The sequence below is a fragment of the Hyperoodon ampullatus genome (genome assembly GCF_949752795.1).
Source record: "Hyperoodon ampullatus genome assembly, chromosome: 8".
Taxonomy (NCBI): Eukaryota; Metazoa; Chordata; class Mammalia; order Artiodactyla; family Ziphiidae; genus Hyperoodon; species Hyperoodon ampullatus.
In genome coordinates this window covers 116283849-116305312 of record NC_136921.1, presented here as the reverse complement: position 1 = coordinate 116305312, position 21464 = coordinate 116283849, and the positions used below count along the sequence as shown (strand labels likewise).

The following is a 21464-nucleotide window of genomic DNA, read 5'->3' as shown; positions in this document are numbered from 1 at the left end:
TGCGTGGCTTGCCCGCCCCCTGCGGCTCTGCTGAGGGCGTGCGGGTTTGCTGGTGGACCATCCTCCCCACCCCCCCAGTGATGGGGCATCGGGCGCGCACGCCCGTATCTTCTCTCCGTCTCACCTTCCCTCGGGTCGGCTCAGCTCTGGTTTGTGACTGGGCCGTGCTTGGGGGGCTTTGTCTCTGCCTCGAGCCTGGAAGAATGACCTCTCTGGTGGAACGTCTGGGTTAGGCTTTTCTGGAGGGTTGTCATGTGATTTCCTTTGGGTGGAACCAAACCGCCTCTGAGTCTGTCTTCTTCCTTGGCAGCTCTTCGTCTGGGTCCTCTGGCCGCGTTGCGCAGAAAACCAGCAGGATGGCCGCAAACAAGAGCAAGAGCCAGAGCTCCCTGGCGCTTCACAAGGTGATCATGGTCGGCAGCGGAGGGGTGGGCAAGTCGGCCCTGACCTTGCAGTTCATGTATGATGAGGTAAGACGTGCCTCCCCGTCGGGCCTGCTGCCGCCGCGTCCCTCCTCCAGCTGCGTCCCTGTGCCCATTTCCCGGGGCTCATCAGGGTCATGGGGCAAACTGTGCTACGGTGGCTTCTGAGTAGCTTTCCACGGGGTTCTAACCAGGGGAAGAGCTGGACTGCTGCTGTTAGGCGAGTCATTTCGGCTTAGGCGGGGACACGCGGGGTCCCTGCTCGCATCGTTTCCGTCATTATATTATGACAGGAGCCGGGGGGAGGTGTCGAAAGGGCGGGCCAGATGCTCAGCTGTGACAGCCAGCTCGTACAGGCACTGAAGGAGACAGCCAGGCTGCCCTACGAGCTCCATCTCTTCTCCTTGCTCTAGTTCCCCCGGTTCAAGCTAAAGCCCCAAGCTTGCATCACTTCCTGCAGGTAATGGTGCTGCTGCCGAGTCCAGTGCAACAGCACAGGCTTGACTCCTGTGGAAACAGGTGTCCCTGCTTGACGGCCGATGGCTGGTCGTGCAGCAGCGTGTCCAGACCACAGCCGGAGCCTCGGGGCCTCTCTCTGGCACCCTGTTTGCGTGGCTCGTGCGTTCCAGAATTTGCGGCAGAGGACACTGTCACCACGATCAGCTAAGATGACCCTCTCTTTCCACCAGGCTCCGCCCCGTCCAGCTTCCTGCCACACAGCGTGTGCTGCAGTGACCGCGACGTTTTGGGATGTGGCCAAGGGAAGCCGACTTAAGGATGCAGTTAGCAGGGGCCCTGGCCTTGTGATGGGGGCACGGGGAGGGTTGTGTCCAAGGCGCCCGGCACGGCAAGTGAGTGGGCAGCGGCTCCAAACGCGGTGTCAGAGGCCGGTCTGGAAGGTTTTTCCAGGCCTTACGGCTCCTTACAGCGAAGACGGAGGCAGGGCCTAAATTTGCCAGGAGTCCCCAAACCGCCCTTGCTAGGAACGTCACCTAGCCGTGAAGCCGAAGAAACCTTGCTAAACCATCATGAAAGAGAAACTCGGACCAGCTGTGCTAGAGGAGGGACTGAATTCTCTTTCAATTCTCTATAGGCAACGTTGGCTTGGCCAAAAAGCGCGTTCGGGTTTTTCCAGACCATCTTGCAGTGGCCCGGAATGAACTTTTTGGCCAACCCAGTGCTTCAGGATCCCTGGCATCTGACAAGCTAGTTCAACCGCATACAGCCAACAGAGTAGGACAGTATTGCAGAGGTGTGTCGGCAGTTAATGAGCAAGACTGTTATTCCGCTGGATTTGGGGTGCGAGTGGTATTTGTAGTGTTGCCGTGGAACAGATCCCCACACGGACATCCGTCACCTCCAGTTTCCAGGAGTCTGGCCTGGCTGAGCGTGGTGCTGCCCGGGGTCTCAGGCTGTGGGGAGGGTGCCCGGCCTCCTGCGAGCCCGCGGGCTGCTGGCGGGTGCAGGATGGGGCCCCGGCTGCTGGAGGTCACCCCCAGTTCTCCGCCGCGTGGCCCTTTCTGTAGACAGCTCTTCCCACGGCCGCTTGCTTCTCCCCGGCCAGCAGGGAAGTTTCTGGTAGCTAAGACGCATCTTTCCACACAAAAACGTGGTCACGGGGTCCTGTCATCGCCCATGCGCTGTTGGTTGCAAGCCAGCCTCAGGGCCTTGTGCGCTCAAGCAGAGAATGCCGTACAAGGGCGTGACCCATCGAGGGGCCCCCGAGGGTTGGGTTCACCAGAGTATTTGTGTATTTTAAAAACTGTGTAATGAATTATAATTTCTCCTTCTAGATAATCATTTTTATATTTACCATTATATGTGTAATCTTGTATTCTTTTCTTAAAAGAGGGCCCTACAATGAATAAGCTTCAGACCAAAACCTCCAGACCATCTCCCCCTGGGTCACACCCTACTGTATCTTATCATGAGAAACTTTTTGTTTGTGTGTTTCTACATGACCAATTTCTTTTTTTTTCTTTTTTAATTGAAGTATAGTTGATTTACAGTGGTGTGCTAATTTCTGCTGTACAGCAAAGTGATTCAGTCATACATATATATACATTCTTTTTTTATATTCTTTTCCATTACGGTTCATCACAGGATATTGAATAGAGTTCCCCGTGCTCTACAGTAGGACCTTGTTGTTTATCCATCCTCTACAATAGTTTACATCTACTAATCCCAAACTCGCAGTCCATCCCTCTCCCACCCTCCCTCCCCCTTGGCCAGTCTGTTCTCTATGTCGGTGAGGGTGTTTGTTTCATAGACACGTTCATTTGTGCCATATTTTAGATTCCACATAAGAGTGATATCATATGGTATTTGTCTTTCTCTTTCTGGCTGACTTCACTTAGTATGAGAATCTAGGTCCACCCATGTTGCTGCGACTGGCATTATTTCATTCTTTTTTATGGTTATTGTAACTAGTGCTGCTATGAACACAGGGGTGCATGTATCTTTTTGAATTAGAGTTTTCTCTGGATATATGACCGGGAGTGGGATTGCTGGGTCATACGGCGGCTCTATTTTTAGGTTTTTAAGGAACCTCCATACTGTTCTCCACAGTGGCTGCACCAATTTACATTCCCACCAACAGTGTAGGAGGGTTCCCGTTTCTCCACACCCTCTCCAGCATTTGTATACTTTTGATTGGGAGGGTTGTTTTTCTTTATTTTATACTAGGAGCCAAAGTGGGGAAATCTAGCAGAATCTGTTTAATTTACGCCAAACTTTTTTTTTTTTTAGCTTATTTATTTATTGGCTGTGTTGGGTCTTGTTGCTGCGTGGGCTTTTCTCTAGTTGCAGCGAGCAGGGGCTACTCTTCGTTGTGGTGCACAGGCTTTTCATTGCGGTGGCTTCCCTTGTTGCAGAGCCTGGGCTCTAGGTGCACAGGCTTCAGTAGTTGTGGCACGTGGGCTCAGTAGTTGTGGCTCAGGGGCTGAGTTGCTCCAGGGTATGTGGGATCTTCCCTGACCAGGGCTCGAACCCGTGTCCCCTGCATTGGGCAGGCGGATTCATAACCACTGCGCTACCAGAGAAGCCCACGCCAAACGGTTTTGCATAAAAGAAGAGACGCAAGTTACAAAATCTGCCTTGGAAGTCTCTATTTGTTTTTCCTTACAAATGTGCCTTGCTTCCTAAAGATTCCTTATTTTCCTTCTATAACAGAGGCTGGGGAGGAAGCGACAGGTAGGAGAGGAATTAAAACGTGGGAGATGCGGTTAGAAGAGCAGGCGTTAATGGAGATGGGGGGATTCTGTGTGTCCTCCCCCCACCGCTGAATGGCGGGCTGTGTCTGGGGACATTTGGGGACGTCACAACGGGGGGGTGTGACCGGCCGCCAGTGGGTGGAGGCCGGGATGCTGCTGAACGAGGGTCCCACACGGGAGAGTCGTCCAGCCCAGGAGGTCTGTCGCGCTGCTGTCTGGGGGGCAGCCTGGCCGGAGTCATGTCGGGGGAGGGGAGGCTGCTCTACCACGCGGTGACCAAGGGCCCCCGGGTGCCGAATCTGCGAGCACGTTCGGACCCCCAGCCCGACTCCGCCGTGAGGTTGGAGCCATCCTGCCCAGCCTGGCGGCTGACACCGCAGGAGACCAGGGCAGTCTAGACGGGATGTTTCACTTTCCCTGTGTATGTTTCTGTGTGTACAGCAAGAGGGAGGGGAAGAGATGCAGAAGAATCAAGAGCTTTTCCTCTTCTTCCTTGTTTCTTCAGAGAACGAAGGGGAAGCTGTGCTTGGCCCTAGTCTCTGTTTCCCACTGGCTAACATATGTGGGGACCAGAAAGCAGCAGTTGTTGAAGGAATGGTAAAATAAAAGCACAGCAGGAGAAGAGAGATGGAGTGCTTGTGTCCATTCCCTGAACAGTGCTGCCCGCTAGACCCTTCTGTGATGCAGGGGGTGTTCTGTATCTGTGCTGTCCAACACCTGTGGCCGCTGAGCCCCTGGTGCCCAGCTAGTGGCTGCGAGGTTGAAGGGTCTGGCTCTAGAATCACAGTTTTGGAGCTTGAAGAGACCTTAGGGGTGACGGCCAAGCCCGGCTGATTGCAGACTCCCCCGGGGCTCCTTTACCAAATCCCTCTGGAGCTGGAGCTGAGTCGTTCTTTTCCTGAAGCTCTGCCAGCAGTTCCGAGGAGCGGCCAGGTGTGGCTCCCCCTGTCCCGGAGGCCAGAGAAAAGGAAACTCAGTCCCGTGCTGAGAGATGCGGGTTGGCTGACGCCTCCCGAGCCATTCGGACCCTTGGTTCTTGGTCCAATGCTTTGCCCTTTGTTTAAAAAAAACTTTTAGCTTCTGTGGTGGAATCTCCAGGAAAGTTGGGTTACGGAAGCAGCCACAGCCTCGGAAGTCTTTATTTTTGTCTAAGTTCTGACTTGGAAAGATGGGAAGGGACTGCCAGTGAGGCAGAGGGAGAGCTTGCCCTTGTAACCCCTGGCCTGACGCACTCGAAGACTGCTTAGCTGCCTGCCTGTGCCGGTGAGGTGAGGCTGGCCACGGGCGGTTCGGGCAGCAGCCACGCTCGCGAGGAAGGCGTGAGAGGCTGGGCTTAGACCGCGTGTCTGGGAGTTTGCGGCGGATCACAGCAGCCCTGCAGGCCAGTGCGGTGGCTCCTGCTAACAAGGAATGGAGACGTCAAGGCTGTGATGTAAGCTCCCACAGTGAGCGCCCTTCCCCAGCGCGGACGCACCTCCCCGCTGCTGCCGTATGGGGGACGGTCTGACTTCCAGCGTTAAAGGAGCGGGTGGGGACTCTTGCTGCTTCATCCTTGGAAGTGCAGGAACAGGCAACCGAGGTGCTTTAGGGTGTACGGAGACCTTCGCACTGGGTGTTGCGGTGGTTTTTGGGGGGGTCATGTATTTGTCTCTCTGGAAGGACGTTAACAGGAGGACACTGCTGTGAAGCATAGGCAAATTTTCATATTTTCTCTATTTTAAGATTGTTATATGAGTGTAAGAGACTCTTCAGTTTTATTTATTTTTCAAATTAATTAATTCATGTATTTTCGGCTGCATTGGGTCTCCGTTGCTGCACGCGGGCTTTCCCTAGTTGCGGCGAGCGGGGGCTGCTCTTCGTTGCGGTGCGTGGGCTTCTCATTGCGGTGGCTTCTCGTGTTGCAGAGCATGGGCTCTAGGTGCGTGGGCTTCAGTAGTTGTGGCACATGGGCTCAGTAGTTGTGGCTCGTGGGCTCTAGAGCGCAGGCTCTGTAGTTGTGGCACGCAGGCTCAGCAGTTGTGGCGCACGGGCTTAGCTGCTCCGTGGCATGTGGGATCTTCCCAGACCAGGGCTCGAACCCGTGTCTCCTGCACTGGCAGGTGGATTCTTAACCACTGCGCCACCAGGGAAGTACCCTCTTTAGTTTTAGTATTAGGTTATCTTTAGATTTAAAATCATTTGAATTAGTAGCTATTGATTGACAACACAAGGTCCTTCAGAGGGTCCATAAGTTCATATCGATATTTTCAACTCGATTTTTAAATTTTTAAAAAATTTAAATGCTAGCTTTATGAAGAATTCACGCACCATGAAATTCACCCTTTTAAAGTGAACCATTCAGTGATTTTTAGTGTATTCACGCAGATGTGCGGCCATCACCACAGTGCAATCGTAGAACATTTGTATCACCCCAAAAAGAAGAGCCCTGCACGGTAGCAGCCGTTCCTCATTACTACCTCCCCCCACCGGCCCCGGGCCTGGCAACTGCTTTCTGTTTCTATGGATGTGCTGTTCTGGACATTTTACATACATGGAATCAGACAGTGTGTGACCTTTATGTCTGGCTTCTTTCACTGAGCATCATGTTTTGAAATTTCATCCATGTTACAGCTGTATCAGTGCTTCATGCTTTTTAAAAAATTGAGATGTAACTCACATACCATAAAGTTGACGCTTTTAAGTGTACAATTCAGTGGTTTTTCGTATATTCACAGAATTGTGCAACTATCACCACTACTTCCAGAACATTCTCATCCCCCAGAAAGACACCCCTTACCCACGGGCAGTCCCTCTCCACCCCCTGCCCCCAGCCACCACAAAGCTGCTTTCTGTTTCCATAGGTTCGTCTGTTCTGGATGTTTCATATAAATAGACTCATATATTATGTGATATTTTGTGTCTGGCTTCTTTTACCAACTATAATTTGTCAAGGTTCGTCCATGTTGTAGCATGAATCAGTACTTCCTTACTTTTTACGACTGAATAATACTCCAGTGTCTGGATATGTCACGTTTTCTGTATCCATTTGTCAATTGATAGATATTTGGATTGTTTCTACCTTTGGCCATTATGAGCAATGTTGCTGTGAACATTCATCTACAAGTTTTTGTGTAGACATGTCAGATCCTCTTGGGTGTGTACCTAAGTGGGAAATTTCCTGGATTATATGGTAACTCTTGTGTTTAACTTTTTGGGAACTACAAAAAGGCCATGTTTTCCATGGCAGCTGCACCGTTTTACAATGTATGATGGTTCTAATTTCTCTGCGATCTCGCCAATGCTTGTTATTGTCCATCTTTTTTTTTTTTTTTTTTTTTGGCGGTATGCGGGCCTCTCACTGTTGCGGCCTCTCCCGTTGCGGAGCACAGGCTCCGGACGCGCAGGCTCAGTGGCCATGGCTCACAGGCCCAGCTGCTCCGCGGCATGTGGGATCTTCCCGGACCTGGGCACGAACCCGTGTCCCGTGCAACGGCAGGTGGACTCTAAACCACTGCGCCACCAGGGAAGGCCTTGTCCATCTTTTTGATTATAGCATCCTAATGGGTGTAAAATGGCATCTCATGGTTTTGATTGGCATTTGCCTAATGACTAATGATGTTGAGCATCTTTTCATGTTCTTATTGGCCATTTGTATATCTTCTTTGGAGAAATGTCTGTTCAGATCCTTTGTCTATTTTTTCTTCATTTTTTTTTCTTTGCCTATTTTTAAATTGCCATTTAATTTCACTTAATTTTAAAACTGTCTTTTTATTGTTGAGTTTTAAGAGTTAATTTATATATTCTGGGTACAAGTTCCCTATTACATACATGCTTTTCAGATATTTTCTGCTATTCTGTGGGTTGACTTTCTTGGTGGTGTCCTTTGAGGCATGAAATTTTTTAATTTTGATAAAGTCCAATTTATCTATTTTTTCCTTTTGTTGCTTGTGCTTTTGGTGTCATATCTAAGAATACATTGCTAAATCCAAGGTCATGAAGATTTCCACCTTATGTTGCCTTCTAGGAGTTTATAGTTTCAGCTCTTGCATTTAAGTCTTTGATCCATTTTGTGTTAATTTTTGTATGTGATGTGAAGTAGGGATCCAACTTCATTCTTTTACATGTGGAGATATCCAGTTATACCAGCATGAATTCAAGTTTAATAGTACATTGCTATCATTAACCTTTTTCCCTGAATATCTTGACTTATACTATCATTAAAATAATTACTTATTTTATGTATAATGCAATATAAAAAAAATAGCTTTGAAATATTCATATCATTTACTGAATAATATAACCACTGAGGGACGTTCAACATTTCTTTGAATTTTTTTTTGTCCTTAGTCTCTTTTAGTGGGATGTGTTCTATCCAAATATTCTTTTTTAAAGTCTCTTGGATTAATTCTTTCTCTGTCAGGTTACATTACCAATATAATATTCATTTACGTTCATTTGCTTCAGTTTTCCTGTTTAACAGCTTTTAAATTTGTTTTGTCTTCCCAGGGTGTGTTTTCCCTCATTTTTTATAGCTGCATAGTATTGCATTCTGTGGATCCCTGTCCTGGGCATTTGGGTGCTTTTTCATCTTTTGCTGCTACACGTGGTGCCACAGTGGATAACCTTGTATGTTGCTGTGCAGGTGTGTCTGTAGATTAGATTCCTAGGAGGAGGACTGCTTCTCTCGCTCGATTAGGTGTCGCCATGTTAGTCTCCGTACAGACGGTACTGCTGTCTCCTGCCATTAGCAATGTGCAAGAGGTGTGTTGTCACACTTCGGGATTTTTGCCAGTCTGGTAGGTGAAAAGTGGTATCTCCATGTAGTTACCATTTTCTTTTATTAGTGAGGATGAACATCTTTTCATACGTTTAACATCATATGTGTTTATTTTTCTGTGAATTGTTTATGTCTGTTGCCACTTTTTCCCAACGGCTTGTTGATCTTTTTTTCCTCCCTGTTTCTAGTTAATATATAGTTCTCTATGATATGGGTTTAAATACTTTTTCCTGCTTGTCATTTGTCTTTGTTTATAGCGTGTTGTGTCATACAGAAGTTTTAAAACTTTCTATGTAGTCTAATTTATCAATTTTTTCTTACATGGCTTCTGGATTTTGAGTCATAGTTAAAAAGGCCTTCCCTACTTCAAGGTAATAAAGGGATTTCACCCATGTTTTCTTCTAGTACTTGAGGGTTTTATTTTTCACATTTAACCTTTGACCCATTTGGAGATTTTCATGTTGTATTGTTATTTAAGCCTCTGAGTACCTCTTGACCAGTTACTTTTCAGATGAGTTTTATAATTCTGTTGATGATGAATAAGAGCTCCCGTTTCTTACCTTTGCCATTGTTTAACTGTAATTTTATACTGATAAGAATATTGCCAAGCGTTCTGCTCTCTGCTTGGTCTCTTCTCATCTGTAAAATGGGAATATCTGTTCTTATTGTTTAAAAACAAAATAACAAATGGTGGAATTGGAAGCAACAAAGAAGTACTACCTGAGGAGTTATCTCTATCGTTAGCGCCTTACACGTGGGTGTGATCATTATCAGCACTCAGTAAAGCCGCAGTTGATGATAAGCAAAGCACCCATATATTGAAATTTATTTTTTGGCAGCTGTTCTTTCTCTTAGAATTTTGTTAACTACTAATCGTGTCGTCTATTGCCCAGTTCGTGGAGGACTATGAACCTACCAAGGCCGACAGTTACAGGAAGAAAGTGGTCCTGGACGGGGAGGAGGTCCAGATAGACATCCTGGACACGGCCGGACAGGAGGACTACGCGGCCATTCGCGATAACTACTTCCGGAGTGGGGAGGGCTTCCTTCTTGTGTTTTCCATCACCGAGCACGAGTCATTCACAGCGACGGCCGAGTTCAGGTGCGTCCCGGGGGGCCCTCTGCCTTCCGTTCATGGCGGCCTTGGAAGGAGTCTGGGGCTGAGTGGAGTACGTCTCAGGACAGAATCTCTCTGAAGAGCTTGCTGGGGCTTTTTGGATCTTGGCACTTTATAGCTTGTCATTTGTTATGCTCTCTTTGGGCTTCTTAGGTTTGTAACTTCCACGTATAAATGATCGTAAGGATCTGTCGTTCCTAGAGAGGACGAAGCCGTTCCACACAGTCACGAGCCGGTAGTTTTGTTTTCACATAAATCCTGAGAGCCAGGGGTTGGTAAGCGTTAACTATCTTTATCTTTTTCCCAATTTTGCTAGAAAAGCAACAGTTCTGCTCTACTTTGAGGCTTCTGAAACCTCAGATGTCGGGAGAGTGGACGCCTTGGGTCACAGTGACCGTGTGCTGCTCCCTTGGGGACATTAGCTCAAGTGGGGCAGAAAGCACCGGCTTCAGGGTCACATGGACCCGGGGGGTCTGAGTCCCCGCCCTGTCACGGTACTGGGACCCAGGGCAAGTGTCCTTAGCGAAAATGCTCTTGTTAAGAGATGAAATAAAATGATGCGTTAGACTTAGATTTCCTAGGGAGAACCCTTCATGGTGTGGCGGCCCCAGGCTCTTCTCACTGTGTGGGCACAAGGTGAGTATCCACTGCTATAATTTATTTGAAATCGCGGTATGTCGAGATCCCTGAAGTTCATTTTGTTACAAAGAAATAGTGAGCTGTGTGGGCCTCGTGCTCCCAGGGATTCTAGTGGCAAGGGTCTCTCTCTTTCCCCATCCCTTTCCCATCTCTCTTATTCTCTTCCCCCATCCCTTTCCCATCTCTCTTATACACTTGTGCGTTTTCATCCCCCTCCTTATAAACAGATCCATGCAGGTGACTTTTTATTTATTTTTTGGCCACACTGTGTGGCGTGCGGGATCTTCGTTCCCCGACCAGGGATCAAACCCGTGCAGTGAAAGTGCTGAGTCCTAAGCGCTGGACCGCCAGGGAAGTCCCCCAGTGACTTTTTATTCTAAGAACCAGAACTAGAGTCTAATAGGGAACTAAAAAGGAATCTTTTTTCATTCTTTAGCAAGTTCTGGTCAGAAATGAAGGTCATCAGCCAAAGGTGAGAACGAGGAAGCTAAACGTGTCCCCCCAAGATGTGGAAGGAGCATCAGTGGGCCGGGGTGGGGGGGCGGCGCTCAGGAGCGGCCTCGGGGGAGACAGGCAGAGCAAGGGGAGAGGAGTCAGGCGGAGCCTCAGTTGTCTTCGTGGCCCCAAGCCTCCCGAGGGCGGATAACGCAATTCTCGGCAACTGTGGCGTGTGTGTTGTGAGCTATTAACCGGCTAGGACTCCCTGTGAGAAATCCTGTTATTTGTAGCTCTTCCTGATGTACCGAGAAGCTTCTGTTAAGTGGCTATAGTCCACGTGTGCATAGCTGGCTTTGCATCTGCATGATCCTGCTGTTAGGCCTTCTTGAGGACCATACAGGATGGATGCACTCACCGCCCTATTTTCTTCCCCGTCCTGAGCCTTGGGTTTCCCATCAGCCCCGGGAGTCACCAATAAAGGAAGTGCTGGCTGTGCCCCCAGTCACTGCACACATACAGATACACTGGTGCCTCCTTACCTCCTCCTGGGAGGAGGGTTTTGGTTGTTATGAAAGAAGAGAAAGGGCAGGTGATGACCTAAAAGGAAAAGGAAGGGGAAGTTAGTGCTGTGGCTTGAACTCCGGGCAGTTCGATAAAAGCCCCAGGCTGCCCCAGTTTCCCATGGCGCTGGAAGCAGACGGATGTTCGTAGATCCTTGGAGCCCTTACGCTTAAACTCAGTTGCTTCATGCCTGTTAGCAGTTTTAAAACTGCATTTCTGCATTTATCTTCCAAACGGAAAGGCTCCAACATAAAACAAAATGTCAGTACACCCTCTCTTCCTTGAAACCTTTAGGCTTGTTACAAGAGACCAGAGCTTGGTACTCCTGTTTCTCATTCAATATGTTTATCGATGAGGTGATTAGTCACGCCTCTGCAAGACTAATGAGCCAGAATGTGATCAGTTTTTACTGTTCACCATGTACACTGATCACTAACTTCTAAGCATAGTGTGCGCTCTTTGACCCCTGTGAAATGCAGGGTGTGGCAAAGCTCCTCAGAGACAGGTTTCAAGCATCTGCTTATTTTTCATTTTGCTTAAAGGGGGGGATAAATCAGGAGCTTGGGATTAACAGACACACAGTCTGCATGCAAAGTAGAGAACCAACAAGGACCTGCTGTACAGCACAGCCAACTCTGTTAGCTATCTTGTAATAACCTATAAGGGAGAAGAATCTGAAAAAAAAAGGGATACATGTGTATGTGTAACTGAGTCACTGTGCTGCACACCTGAAACTAACACGACACTGTAAGTCCACTAGACCCCAATTGTAAAAAAATGATATCTGGTAGTGAAACCGACTGTATGGGAAAATATTTAAACGTGTATTATATAAAAGTGCAAATCCCCACCAAATACGTTTTTGAAGAAGGGGTCTCTTTTGGGAATGTGTGGGAATACAGAAGTAGGCAGGTTCCCCCAGTTCAAAATAATGGAAGCGGAATATTTAATTTCTTGAATACTCTTTTTCCAAAATGATTTTAGGCAGCTGATTATTTTTAGTAGAGGTAAACTTTAATGTGCTACAGTAGCGGTTATTTTAGAGAAGATGTTTTTGAAGGACTTTTCCACAGGCCTTGTAGTATTTCATTTTTCCCCCCCACTTGGTAGTAGAAAAATCAGGCATGTTGAAGGAGTGCTCCGGCCTCACAGAGCGGGGGCGGGGTGCACGGGTGCCGACGGAGCTGAAGCCGGAGGGGCACGAAAGCGCACCCACCTTTACTGTGAGCGACCCTCTAGTGTTGCTTTGCTTCTCTGGAGCAGTCTACGTGACTGAGGACAAAGAATCACGGGGTTTTGTCCCACTGCATTGATTTCACGGTCTGCTCACAGACCATCTGAAAACCCCTGGGTTTCATGGCTTTTATTCTCACAAAGAAATCAGACTTTTTTTTCCCCAGGGGCATTATTATGAAGATACTTCTTTCATCTGGTTTCTACCACAGAGGGTCCCAGGTTTCTCCTTTGTTTTCTGGCCGAAGCATAAATTGGGGATGCTGTTGAAATGCAGAATCCTTGGCTCCTGGGCCCAGAAACCTGCGTTTTTTGTTTTTTTATTTTTTAGAACTTTTCTCCCGTTTTACGGTTCATTTTATTCATTTATTTCTTGGCCACACCGCGCCGCATGCGGGATCGTAGTTCCCCCACCGGGGATGGAACCCGGACCCGCTGCATTGGGAGCGTGGAGGCCTAACCACTGGACCGCCAGGGAGGCCCCCAGACCCGCGTCCGTAGTGAGCGCCCGGGTCCCCGGGGCGCAGCAAGCTGGGATCAGAGCTGGCAGGCACTGGCTGGCCACGGGCTGGAGCGGCGCCCCCTGGGGACGGGCCTGGGCCAGCGGCCCGCCTGTGGGGGGACCGGCGCCCGGCCGGGCCCGCTCAGCCGCCTTCTTCTTGACCTGTCACCCAGGGAACAGATCCTCCGCGTGAAGGCGGAAGAAGATAAAGTCCCGCTGCTGGTGGCGGGGAACAAGTCTGACCTGCAGGAGCGGAGGCAGGTGCCGCTGGAGGAGGCCAGGGCCAAGGCCGAGGAGTGGGGCGTGCAGTACGTGGAGACCTCGGCCAAGACGCGGGCCAACGTGGACAAGGTGGGCCCTGCTCCCCACCTGCTGGTCCCGGGTAGCGGGGGTGGGGGCGCCTCGCGGGGGTCCTGGCGTCGCACAAGGGGCACGGGGAGGGCGCGGCCCCCCGGAGCCGGGCCAGGCGCGGGCTCCGCAGACCCTGCCCTCGCGGCCTCGGCGGCCCGCAGCCTCCAGGGGCGGGGCCGGCGCCTCGGGGGCCCTTGATGTTGCCCTCGCTGGCGGGTTGGGTAGATTCGTTCTCTTCACGTCCCTGCCCACCGGCAGAGCCAGGGGTCCGGTCTTTAGAACTTCGTCTCTGCGTCCAGGGACCTCTCCCCTCTTCCCCACCCCCAGCGTAGTTTTTTCGTTCAAATCTCTGAAGCGGAGGAAAGGATGACCTTGACAGAGACGAACCCCGAGGGTTTGAAAACCCACCTTCCAGTGCTGGCGATGGTGAGGCTTTCTTCTAAAAAGCTCAAGTTCAAAGCGGTTGCCCCAGAGCTAAAATCGACCACCTAAAAGCTGAGGTCGTCTCTCTGCCGTCACGGCCTGGGTTCCCGTAAGACCGACGCGCGTCACTTTGCAGCCGAGCCGTGGACTGGTCTGCGCCGTCTATGCAGCACCTGAATCTCTCACATCGCTTCTCCTTTCTCCTTTGCTTCTCACCTGAGGAGGAAGGGGTTTGAAACCAGGTGTCACTTCAGCTTGCAGCGTTGCTGGAAGGACGCTGGTGTTGGAAGGCGTCTGCTTTGGAAGCCTCTCCAACGACGTGAGGCTGTTAAGCTGCATCTGCCTGGCGAAGCAGGTTCCCTCAGCAGCTCCTTTTTGATTGTTATCTCAGCTCTTACGTTGATTCTTGTGCATTTCCAAATCCTTCCGTTTCTAGCAAATTGTTTTCTAGCTGTAGAATTAGAAAACACACAGGAAGTCCAGTCACACAGTTCATTTTTTAAAAATCAGGAAGACTTTCCGGGCTTGGAACTGCCGACCTGGGGGCGGGGCGGGAGCTGTCACACCGGCTTGTCTCCTCCGCTTCCTGCCCGGGACCGGCCGGACCTGCCAAACGGGAACCAGCAGAAGCTGATGCCGGGCAGCTTTGTGTTCGCTGTGAACAGTTCACAGGAAAGGAGGCTGTCGATGAGACTGGCGGTGACCAGCTTGGGGGCGATGACCAGCGTGGGCATCATGTGAAGCTGGACACACGCGCCTCCTTCACCTCCCTCCACCTGCCTGGTGCTGCTAGGACAAGGGAAAACCGGCGACATTGGAAGCTGTTCACAGCCCCTGTTATGGAACAGGGAGGGGGCACTTTCCTGAGAGGCTGAGGGAAAGGGGTGCACTTTCCTGAGAGGCTGAGGGAAAGGGGTGCTTAGGTCAGCCTGATGCAGTTTGGGGGGGTCCTTTCCTGCACCCTGAGCTAGTGGTGAGGGCTTGTGGAGTCCCCCACGCAGAAAGCTCAGTCTCACGTTCCTCTAGAAAGTAACAGGAGCCTGTTCTGCGCAGACGTCGAAAAGTCAAAGGCTGCACTCAGTCTCACGCTTTCCGTCTTCTCTGTGGGAAATCTCAAATCTTTCTTTGTAGGAGGCGTATTTTGGCTGCTGGCATGTAGCCGGTACCCAGGCACGGTTGCTGGTAGCAGAGGGCAAAACCCAGACCACTGTGACAACTGGTAGCATGCTGGCATTCAAAGGGCACCTCCCATCAGCTCTTGATGAAGCCCCCTGTAGCTGGCATCCTGCGGAGTGGGGCAGGGAGGGGCAGACGTGGGGAGGGTGACACCCCCCTCCGCTGCATTCCCTCCTCCCCCCCACCTGCCGCGTCCCCCAGTCTGCCGTCGGGGTTAGGCTGCGAAGCCGTCCTGCGTGATGGCACTCGTGCCTTTAGGGTCAGGGGAGGACTCAGCAGCTCGGTGGAATGTGGCAGGGCCCCAGGGCACTCTCCTCCCTTCCCCGTCCCGGCGGTTGGAAGCCAGACACCTCTCGGTGTCGGTCAGTTTCACAGACTGTTGTCGGTCTGTCCTGTGATGTTTCATCCTTCATCATACTTATCCCCAGAACAGGTTTCATCAGTTTGAAATAAGCTGCTGAGTGGTACTAACGGTAGGACACTGCTGCCCTTAGCTTGACCCGTTGTACCCGTTGTATGATGTGAGCAGAGAGGTTTCCTTTGTGGAATTAGAATACGTTTCTAATGTTAGTTGTTCTCTTCTGCTCTAGACCTTTTGTTTTTTTGGGTTTTTAAAAAATTTTTATTTTTGGCTGCACTGGGTCTTTGTTGCTGTGCGTGGGCTTCTCACTGCGGTGGCTTCTCTTGTTATGGAGCGTGGGCTCTAGGCTCACGGGCTTCGGTAGTTGTGGCTCATGGGATCTAGAGCACAGGCTCAGTAGTTGTGGTGCATGGGGTTAGTTGCTCCGCAGCATGTGGGATCTTCCCGGACCAGGGCTTGAACCCGTGTCCCCTGCATTGGCAGGCGGACTTTTAACCACTGCGCCACCAGGGAAGCCCTAGACCTTTTGTTTTTGATGGCCCATGGTTTTTAAGAATACATTTGGCTTTATATATACTTTAAACTGTAATTACATAGCCTGCTTGGTCGAATTGTTTCATTGAATCATTAAATGGCTTTTTCTTCCTTGTTCTTTTCACCCCTCCCTCCCCACCCCAGGTGTTCTTTGACCTCATGAGAGAGATCAGAGCAAAGAAGATGTCAGAAAACAAAGACAAGAACGGCAAGAAAAGCAGCAAGAACAAGAAAAGTTTTAAAGAAAGATGTTGCTTACTGTGAAGGTCGAGGTGCTGGACCAGGTCGCTCGCCACTAAGGAAAGAGGGCAGGTTCCTCAAGCCGAGACTCCAGTCGACCTCTCAGCCTGTTCCCTGCTCTCCCCATCCTCATTCACACACGCTTCTGTAAATGGGGAAAATATTTGTGAACCAGTGGCTGGCAGAAGAAATAGGCTCTTGACTGTGCAATGGGACGGCTCCTCTGTCGGGAGGTTTCAGAGTTTCCTCCCACTTTTCCTTCCTAAAATAAGCCACGTATGTAGTGCTACAGGCAGGCGTTAGCCAAGTGTTAATTAAGAAGGACAGTCCTAGCTTCTTATTTTTCCCCCAGTTTTGTAACATTAGCGTCTTCTGTTTTGAAATAAAAGTGTCTTATTTTATTAGGTGTTGGGGGGCGAGGGTGGGAGGAGGCTCCCCCACCCTTGTCAGCTCAACAGTGGTTCTCAGAAACATCCATTAGGTTCTACTGACGCTGGAAAATCCGGAGATTTTTTTGGGTCTCTTGGCCATACCCTGTGGATCTGAAGCGGAGCTAAAAAAATTAAGTTGAATGGGGCCAAAGAGATCAACACCAAGCTCAGAAATCCTTCTCAGTATGAAAAAAGGAAGAGTTGTGCTCTTCATAGTTAAGTATCAGCCAGCTGTAGTCTGTGTCGGCTGCTTTTCTCCCGTGGCATCCCGATTTTTGTGTAGGAGCTTCTTTTTTAATAAGCGACATGAAGACTCAAGAGCAATATACCGTACACATGATATACTTTTCTAATCAGAATTTTTAAAAGAAGTCCTTTGGCTAAATCCTCTCGTAACTGCCTGTCGTAGGGTCAGGCCCCTCCTCCTCCACCTGTAACCCATGCTCCGCCCTGGCCCGCTCCTCCCTGCAGAGGTTGGGAGAATCTTTTCTGTTGTTTCTTCCAATGTAGCCCAAGTTCTTCTGAAGAACGTGGTGACTTAAGATTGAGCTCTAAACTCACGAAGCCAGAGCCTGTGCCAGACACCTGCTACCTCTCATAGAACTGCTCAGTAAATTCGCAAGAAGTGGAGAATCCACTGCCCCTTTACCTCTGAGAACTGGCTGCTGTTTCTAATATAAATTTGTTTCTGAGACAGCCATCTAGTTAGTTAGAAAAAGGTTTTTACGGATGAGATATTGTCTTTCTTGTATCAATATTCTGAATCCAGCAGTCAGGACATTTTTCACGAGGGAAGGAGACAGCGATAAACACCTAGTGCTCAGCATATTTTTTCCCCATTTTTCAGGAGTGATATTTCACATGTAGGTGCCAAAAGTGAACTGGGGTGGGGAGAACGGGAACCCTTGGAGTTTATGGTTATTACAGACATTGTAGAAATTATGATCTGACTGGAAAACAAACAATCTTGTATCACCTCCCAAAGAATCATGGGCTTTTTTTCAATTAAAGCAGAAATTTACAGTTTTTCAGAATTTCAGCCTTATTTTATCCTTTTGTTATATATGTGAAATGTAAGTATTAAGAAATGGACAGATATTCATTATCGTTCTTGTTAGATGTTCTGCAAACTCTGTTTCAATTTTTTGAATTGGGCTGGGGGAAATAAATTTATAAGTATAAACAGTAACTTTAACTTCATCTTTCCTTTGGAAGAGATGACTATTCTTAAAATTTAAAAAGTTGAAGGTAATCACACTCTTGCATTTTTTGAAACAACCTTTTTCTTTTCCTCCTAGTTTGCCACCTGTTTGATATCAGTTCTGGTCGAGAGTAGGTAGGTTTGGAATATGTACACATGAATTAAGGATGGTATGAATTGTTCCATGCTATGGAAATTATTCTTAGTATATGCCATTAGTGTATTTCTGAAATTATATTTAACTGGATAGTGATCAGAAATGGATCTTCCCAACAAAATGATTTATAGAGATGAGATTCTTTTCTGTAGAAAAATAAGGAAGCAATGTTCTTTATAAATTTGAAACATACTACCTTGCTAAATGACTAGATATTGTGTCCATAGGCTAACATCATTTTTCTAAAGTCTTCCTTCTAGAAATATTTGAGCACTATTCCAGGCTCTATTCCAAGTGCTGGAATATTGTGTTGAACAAGATAGGCCAGAGTTCTGTTCTCCTGGAGCTTATGCTTTAGTGAGGAAAGAGACAAATAATTGAAAATATCACAGCAGGCTCTATTCCAAGTGCTGGAATATTGTGTTGAACAAGATAGGCCAGAGCTCTATTATCCTGGAGCTTATGCTTTAGTGAGGAAAGAGATAAATAATTGAAAATATCACAGCAAGTGCTTTGATGATCATAGAACTGGGTAATAGGATAGGAAATGTTACTGGGCCATAGGACTGATTTCAATTGGATGGTCAACAAGTTTCTGAAAGGGAGTGACATTTAAGCTGAGACCTGAAGGAGCCACGTGAGCTCCCAGGCTCGGGAGCAGCTGGTCCAGAGGCCCTCACTCAGGTGTTCAGGAAAAGACCCCAGAGGCCAGCACGTGGCTGCAGTGTGATGAGGAGTGGCAGAGCAGTAGAAAAAGACCTAAACAGGCTACAGATTCAAAAAGTGATGCAGGGGAACAACACCTAGACGTATAATTCCCTACAGGTGTCTTGGTTCATCAGATATCAGACACCACCGATTATAAGACATCCCCATAATTTATGTACCAAGGAAAAACCTGCCAAATTATGAGTCCATCCTGACACCAATGACATGAATATGTGGGGAAAAAAAATAGATGCTGTAGATTAGGCGAATTATATATAAATTTAAACTAAATGAACTTGGGGTATATGATTCACCTATGTTGGTCTAAACACTATATTATAATAAAATGGTATAGAAACTTAACAGTGGATAAGTATTCACAGTGGGAAAGTACCCCACGGTGTAGGCGGGGGTGAGGGCAGTGCCAACAACAGTGTACCCTGTGAGCCTGCACAGCGGGTGGCAGGTGGCACCACAGAGCACACTCACAGGTGGACAGCTCCAGCGGAGGGGTCCTCATCCTCTCCCAGTGGGAGTGCCCCAACCCCTCCTACCTTGCACTGCATCTCAGAAACGCAGCTCAGAAATGGGCTGGGGCTTCTACACCAACAGCTAGGAAGCAGACCCCACCCCTGACAGGGCTGCGACAGTCACAGAGCAAATAGGAGGTCCTGGGTAACATCCGGTGCAGGCTCTGGTCACAACACCAGTCACACCCCTATCAAGCTGGTAACAGCACACGCTGAGGAAGGAGGCAACAGGCACCCACACTAAAAGCAGCCCTGGCACCGAAAATATTAAACCCATGCAGGCTACACAGGGATGCTCCCACATATAAATAGCCCTCCAAGACCACAGTAGATAATTGTTTCTCCTAAACTCATAGAGCAAGAGAAATGTAAGTAAAATGAAGCAGCACAGGAGCCACTCCCAGTTAAAATATCAAGAGAACGCCCCTGAAAAAACAATGAAATGGAGTCTAATAGACACCACGTTCAAAAAGGAGATAATGAAAATACTGAAGGAATTAAGAAAGGCTATTGACAGAAATGCAGATTACTGTAAAAGGAAACTAGAAACTAGAAGGAAGAGCCAAAAAATCTTAGAAACCATTTGCTGAGAGGAAAGCTGAGCTCAAGGCAGTGAACAGAAGAATGAATAATGCAGAAGAACAAATAAGTGATCTGGAAGAGACAATAATGGAAACCCCCCCGCCAGGACAGCAGACAGAAGCCAAATGAAAAAAAAAAAAATCTAAGAGACTTATGGGATAATATAAAGTGTGCCGATCTACACATAATAAGGATTCCAGAAGGAGAAGAAAGAGAAAAGGGGATTGAAAATGTATTTGAAGATATTATGGCTGAAAACTTCCCAAACCTAAAGAAGGAAACATCCAGATACAGGAAGCACAGCGGGTCCCAAAAAAGATGAACACTACAGAGCTACACCAAGACATCATATAATTAAAATGGCAAAAGTTAAAGAGGATTCTGAAGGCGGCAAGAGAAAAACAAAGAGGTAATTACCAGGGAACCCCCATAAGGCTATCAGCTGATTTCTCTACAGAAATGCTGCAGGCCAGGAGGGAGATGCAAAATATGTTCAAAGAAGTCCTAAGGGAAAAATCCACAACCTAGGAAACTACCCAGCAAGATTATTTAGAAGAGAAGGGGAGAGAGAAAATTTCTCAGACAAGCAAAAACTAAGAGAATACAGCAATACTAAACCTACCCTAAAGGAAATATTGGAAGGTCTTCTCTAAATATAAAAGAAGCAAGAAGCCATAGGAAAGAGGAAATCACAACTGGAAAGCAAATCACTTAAGCCAGTATACAGATTAAAAGGAAAAAAAATCAAAATTCTTAATGAAAGCAATGGTAAGCACAATGAACAGCAAAAGGATAAACATGAAGATGTAAAGGAGGACATCAAAATCATAAAACGTGGAGGAGGAGAGTAAGAAAATGTAGATTTTTTTTTCTTTTTTTTAGAATGTGATTGAACCTATATGACCATCATCTAAAGCAAGCAGATAGAGGAAGTGGTTAACATACTTGAAAAACAGGTAACCACAAATCAAAAACATAATAGATTCACAAACACCAAAAAGAAGAGAACACAAGCATAATATAAAAGGAACACATCAAACCACAAAAGGAGAAAAAAAGGAACAAAGAAACACAGAATCAACTGGAAAACAAGGCTGAAATGCCAATAAATAAATACATATTTATCAATAATTAGCTTAAATGTCAATGGACTAAATGCTCCAATCAAGAGACAGAGAGTGGCACATTGGATAATAAAACAAGAGCCTACAATATGCTGTGTACAAGAGACCCCACTTTAGGGTAAAGGACAGACACAGACTGAAAGGGAGTGGAAAGAAGATACCTCCTGCAAACAGAAATGACAAGAAAGCGGGGGTCACAATACTCATATCAGACGAAACAGACTAAAACAAAGACCATAAAGAAAGATAAAGGACACTATAGAATGATAAAAGCAATACAAGAAGAGGATTTTACACCCGTCAACATATATGCACCTAACATAGGAGCACCCAAATACATAAATACTAACAGACATAAAGGGAGAAATTGACAGGAATACAATAGTAGTAGGAGACTAACACCACACTTACATCAATGGACAGATCTTCCAGACAGAGAATCGATAAGGCAACAGAGATCCTAAATGATACAATAGAACAGTCAGACTTAATTGATATTTTCAGGACATTACCTCCCCCCCAAAACCAGAATATACATTCTTTTCAAGTGCACATGGAACATCCTCTAGGACTGACCATACACTAGGGCACAAAACAAATCTTGATGAATTTAAGAATACAGAAATTATTTCAAGCATCTTTTCTGACCGCAATGGGATGAGACTACAGATCAACCTCAGAAAAAGAGAAAAAAATGATTACATGGAAACTAAACAACATGCTATTTAAAAAAAAAAAAAAGGGTCAATGAGGAAATCAAAGGAAA

At 47.6% G+C, this 21464-nt stretch overlaps 1 protein-coding gene across 1 annotated transcript; it reads left to right on the top strand.

Moving 5' to 3' along the window:
* The first annotated feature begins 341 nt into the window (after window positions 1–341).
* On the top strand, window positions 342–16360 carry RALB (RAS like proto-oncogene B). Its single transcript, XM_079709849.1, has 4 exons — window positions 342–470; window positions 9284–9492; window positions 13054–13231; window positions 15870–16360. The coding sequence occupies exons 1-4, from the start codon at window positions 357–359 to the stop codon at window positions 15987–15989; spliced, it is 621 nt and encodes a 206-aa protein (XP_079565975.1). The 5' UTR covers window positions 342–356; the 3' UTR covers window positions 15990–16360.
* Window positions 16361–21464: the final 5104 nt, after the last annotated feature.

Bases quoted from the DNA above. Each gene is read 5' to 3' on its own strand.
- RALB (XM_079709849.1), top strand. From the start codon at position 357: ATGGCCGCAAACAAGAGCAAGAGCCAGAGCTCCCTGGCGCTTCACAAG. The intron at 9,493-13,053 runs GTGCGTCCCGGG...CCTGTCACCCAG, and splicing joins ACAGCGACGGCCGAGTTCAG to GGAACAGATCCTCCGCGTGA. The intron at 13,232-15,869 runs GTGGGCCCTGCT...TCCCCACCCCAG, and splicing joins CGCGGGCCAACGTGGACAAG to GTGTTCTTTGACCTCATGAG.